The sequence below is a fragment of the Acyrthosiphon pisum genome, chromosome A2 (assembly GCF_005508785.2).
Source record: "Acyrthosiphon pisum isolate AL4f chromosome A2, pea_aphid_22Mar2018_4r6ur, whole genome shotgun sequence".
Lineage (NCBI taxonomy): Eukaryota > Metazoa > Arthropoda > Insecta > Hemiptera > Aphididae > Acyrthosiphon > Acyrthosiphon pisum.
The window spans coordinates 100,287,526-100,292,628 of NC_042495.1; the positions used below are offsets into that span (position 1 = coordinate 100,287,526).

The window sequence follows — 5,103 nt, forward strand, 5'->3', positions numbered from 1 at the left end:
GTACGAAATTTCAAGATTCTAAGTTCACGGGAAGTACCCTGTAGGTTTTGATTCCCGTGCGAGTTTCGAAAATTGCGGCGTAAATGGCTGTATCTTTGATTGCGTTGGCTTAGAAGGTTGATTTTTCTACAGCTTCCACGGACAGTAGACCTGAGTATCATATAGAAATTTCAGTTTGATACCTCCACGCGTTCCTGAGAAAAACGGTCTTGACAGACGGACGGACGGACAACAAAGTGATCCTATATGTCTTCCGTTTTTTTCTTTTGAGGTACGGAACCCTAAAAACCTGGAATAACTATTTTAGTTATTTTGTTGTGATTGTAATGATTGTATAATATCAGGGCTTGAAACTGGTTGAAATAATTTCGGTTTCGGTTTCGATTTTGTATATCGGTTTTGAAATTTTACGATTTCGGTTTCAACTTAACAATACCGGTATTAAGAAATTTTGGTTTCGGTTTCGGTTTTGAATACCGGTTTCTAAATATTCCGGTTTCAACTTAACAATACCGGTATTAAGAAATTTCGGTTTTGGTTTCGGTTTTGTATACCGGTTTCTAAAGTATTTTCAGGGGGCTATGTCGCGTCGTCTATACAATTGTCATTCCTTGTTCCGTATTGCCAATTGTCATATATAGTATTTGCTAGTAACTTTAATTTATGTCATTACTATTTATAAAGCAACTAATAATTTTACGAATAATGAAATGTTTATCAACAAAATTAATTATGATCTCAATTTTATTATGATTATTAATTATGCGTATTAATGGAATTTATGTATTTAAAAACACGTCAGTTAAAAAAAAAAATAACGGTTTCCAATTTTTTCAGATTTCGGTTTTGAATTTAATACCAGTTTCCAAGTTTTTACGGTTTCGATTTTAAATTTAATACCGGTATCCAATTTATTTCGGTTTCGGTTTTAAATTATAATACCGGTATCCAATTTTTTCCGGTTTTGGTTTTTTTCAGTTTGGTTTTTGATTACGGTTTCGGTTTCGGTTTTAAAACGGCTTATAACGGTTTTTGAAGTCGGTTTTGAAAACGGTTTCAAACCCTGATAATATTATTTGTGGGTACTTGAAACTTCTAAAGTATACTATTATATATCTATGATAGTACCACGGTTTGTTGTTGATGTATAACGCGTTACCTGATTGATATTGTGATATGATTAATTTGGAATTTATTATTAATACATATTATAGGTCAATTTTTTTTTAATACTATAGATAAGTATACCTATAATAGGTATGTCTAATACCTAGATTGACAAACTGTCTCCACTCAGAATCGTTTTTCTTATACAGTGATATTAAATCATTGAATTCAAATTTAATACTATCCATTATACAGTGACCCACTTGTAACCTACTGTACAGCAGAGCGACATCCACTTACCCACCTTTTTTTTCTTTATATATACATTTTTATTCATTGGATTTTAGTACGGTTAGGTTAGATTAGGATTTGTAGTAACTGATTATATTAATCCACCGAAGGTTGAATTAAGTAAATATGACAAACTTGGTATAACTTTGATACCTACTTTAAATTTAAATTATACACTTACCTATGAGCAGCACGGGGTCCGCGATCTACCGCAGGTAGATTGCCTACCTGATTATATACTTACTGCTGCGAATCTGAAAGACAATGCCGATCGAGATGGCCATACATTTAAATATAATATATTTTATACTTAAAAAGACATTGCTTCCACAGTGTTTACAGTGTTTACTGTGTTACACCCCAATGGAGTTAAACAATTAGGATTTTTTTTCTGGGCCACGGAAAAATTAAGATAAGTTTTGAACGCCATACACTGAATATTAAATAATGAATTGAACAAAGTTTGAGTCATAGAGAGTTGGTGCATTTAACGGGCAACGAAGTGCATGGGATCAGCTAGTATATACAATATATTGGCAAAAAACAATAATAAAAATCATCAAACGTATAGGAACCAATATATTATAATACGCTATTATTATAAAATCTGAAACAATATACTAATTTTTTTATTTTTTCCTGGACAGATGGCGCTACTGCTATATTTTTGACATCTGAATTACCTACTTTTCTGGTGGTTTATATATATATATATTAAATTTATATTTATTTGCATCTAATATTTTATACATACATGACATTTATACAAGTATTTTTTTTTTTTTCTATTGAGCTTGAGCCCGGCAATTTATGCCATTAGCTGTTTTTTTGTGGGTCGTTAGTAATGGGAAAAATGGTAGAAAACGTGTTTTGTATGTGTGGCAAAGATTCGTTGCTAAAAATCCCGTGTGGTAACCCATCCGGGAACTAGCAACGCCGGCCGTTAAATACACTCAGTGCATTTCCGCAGTTGAGTACACGCACTGCACCATGGTGCACACCAAGCCACAATATACATGTATTTATACTTATTAAATATGACATTAAATACATAAGGCTGTTTCATATTCTTACAGGTTTTCGCTTCTGAAGGAGAGGAAAATGAAACATCAAATTATTCTGTTTTATTTGGAGAAACTGTTCAATTCATCGACACCAGAAATTGTCAAAAAATGTTTTCAACCAAAGATAAACACTTACTGACTTTTGATAAGTTTTGTACGACTTATTATTCAAGTAATTCACATTTAGATTCTAATCTAGTGATAAAAGTATTTATTTTACTGTGATACGTGAATATGTGCTATTTCAGTTATTGACTTGGGAGGGGCTTTATATATTTAAATGAAATAGACTCATGGGTGGCTCTGCCCCCCACACCCCATGATAAAATATCTTTGAAATATATAACATTATTCCAATAGTATATTACATAATTTAAGTGGCATCACTGTTAAATAAGTATCTTATTATCATCAATGATACCAGACCATCCTAATCTCAATAGGGCACATAGGACTCATCATGTAAATCATATGTATAAAAATCATTATAAAAATGATTTTTTTGTCTTTAATAACAAAACTTAGTACATCAATTAATTAAACAACAATTATGAATTAACGTTACATGGCGCAGTTGGTTGGATATATTTTTTTTTTCATAAATTTTCTACATTAATGTAGGTACCTCCATATAATAACCGTACCTACACTTACCTATTAGAAAAATGAAAAATATTTTTAGTAAAACAAACTACAATATTTTTGCGTTCTTATGTAATAATATATTATGTTATAATTGTAACCATCGAATCGAAATTGGAAATTTTTATAAAAAAAACACTATTATCTGGTATCGAATATATTCTAGACAAATTGAAATATTAATTATTATTTATAATTCATCAGTTAAAATATATATTGTAATTACTAACTTGTAATACTATTATTAAACCTATGTTCTGAGGGTGGATCCGATTACCAACTATTGGAAATCATGTGAATCGTTCTTTAAGAGGCCGTCACACCTGAATGTGCTGTCTCCGTCTTATAAATTTACATCATAGCAAAAACTATTTTTCACGTCATATTTGTTGTAGAAACACCAAGATTTCACAACACGTAAAGAAGAACATTATCTATGCAACAGCATTCCTTTTTTTTAATAGCACAATCCAAAATTTTTTATAAAGAAATGAAAAAAAAAACAAAAAAGCTAAATCTTTAGAAGCAAATAACTTTTATTTTATTTATGCTATCTAAAATATAGGCATGCTGTTGCATAGATAATTGTGTACCCTATATTTTCAGAAATTTTGGAGCCATTACTACAAACACAGAAAGATAAAACTTGTACGGCGCAAAACAGTTTTTAAAACAGTGTATATTCATGGGTAACGTCCTCTTAAAGGGGCTGTAGCTCACGTATTTTTCCTACGTTTTAGACCAATAAGCGGTGGTAAATTGCACATACTTCGGAATGTCCGATTTAAATTTTTTATACATGTTTGAATTCATTCATAAAATACATAGGTTTCTTAGGAAGTCAATATTCAATTTTCAATTTAAAATGAGCTTAAAATAACCATTTTTTTTTTTAGAAATCCCATGAAATAATTGCATTACATTTGTATTTATTTTGGGCACATCTGATTTTAAATAAAAAAAGTGATTCCTAAGAAACATAGTCTAGAAGTTTATAAATTCAACCATTTTTTCAAAATTAAAATCTGTCAAACCAAATTCTTCCAGTTTTGTCTAGCTTATTGGTCTAAAAGTTACTTTTTTTCATTGACTGGAGCTCCCTCCCTCCCCCTTAAGGTTTATATTATGATACGGGATTTAAATATATTTAAAAACACAATAACAAACAAAATTAATGTTTAGATTGGTCAATATACATTAGTTTCGACTTTTGTCAAAACCGGCTGCAGCCCCCTTAAACTGTATAACATAATTTCTTCAAATGTTTACTGTATTAGTAAATAAAATCAAATAATTATTAATACTTACACAATTTACTACAATTCAAATACAATTTTTTGAAAAGGCTAAATTGAATAGCCCCCCCTCCCAAAAAAAAAAAACAAAAAATTGTGCCTATAATACATGTTTTATTTTTGTACCTCTTAAGTTTTAGCACTTGTAAGAGCATTAAAAATGCAAAGATTTTCATTTTGATGGAGTTTTTTTTAGATGACAGGATTTAGTTGACGTTGAGAGTAAAAATAAAAAAAATTCTAAGAACTTTCTTAATAATTAGAAAAATAAAAAATAAAATAATAAAGGAAAACGGGGATTATAAAAATTCAGTTGTTTACAATAGGTATCTATTTTATTTTTTTAGAACAACCAACAAATGAATAACCATATATAGGTACATGAGATACTGACATTTTCTTTATTTTATGATAATATTTTCTAAATATTTTAAATGTTTTCGAGCTATTAATAATCATTTAAGATTCTGAGTGGAACGATGAATGTATTGATTTTACAATGACGTGTAAAAACACGTGTTTTTATATTTATTTTTATTTTTTTGTTTTTGTGTCTGTGTACACGATAAGTAGTCGAAATAATGCTTCGATTATCAACTTCAGTATCTTGTTCGATTGGAAAGTGAATATCGTTGGTGCATTGGGGAGGTAAAAATTTAAAATTCCCAGTAATTTTCAAAAGCGCCGTGAAAAACAAAAGAAAA

General features: G+C 29.7%; 2 protein-coding genes across 9 annotated transcripts in view; one reads left to right on the top strand and one right to left on the bottom strand.

The window, feature by feature from the left end:
* The window catches only part of LOC100574854, a 276,000-nt gene that overhangs the window by 25,451 nt on the left and 245,446 nt on the right, over nucleotides 1–5,103 (bottom strand). The gene's annotated exons all lie outside the window — the stretch shown is intronic.
* The window catches only part of LOC100573439 (modular serine protease), a 14,729-nt gene that overhangs the window by 4,477 nt on the left and 5,149 nt on the right, over nucleotides 1–5,103 (top strand). For all 4 annotated transcript variants that reach the window (XM_029489214.1, XM_029489215.1, XM_029489213.1 and 1 more), the window contains one exon: nucleotides 2,475–2,634. In XM_029489214.1, the coding sequence (XP_029345074.1) occupies nucleotides 2,475–2,634 (160 nt within the window). The remainder of the gene's footprint in view (nucleotides 1–2,474; nucleotides 2,635–5,103) is intronic.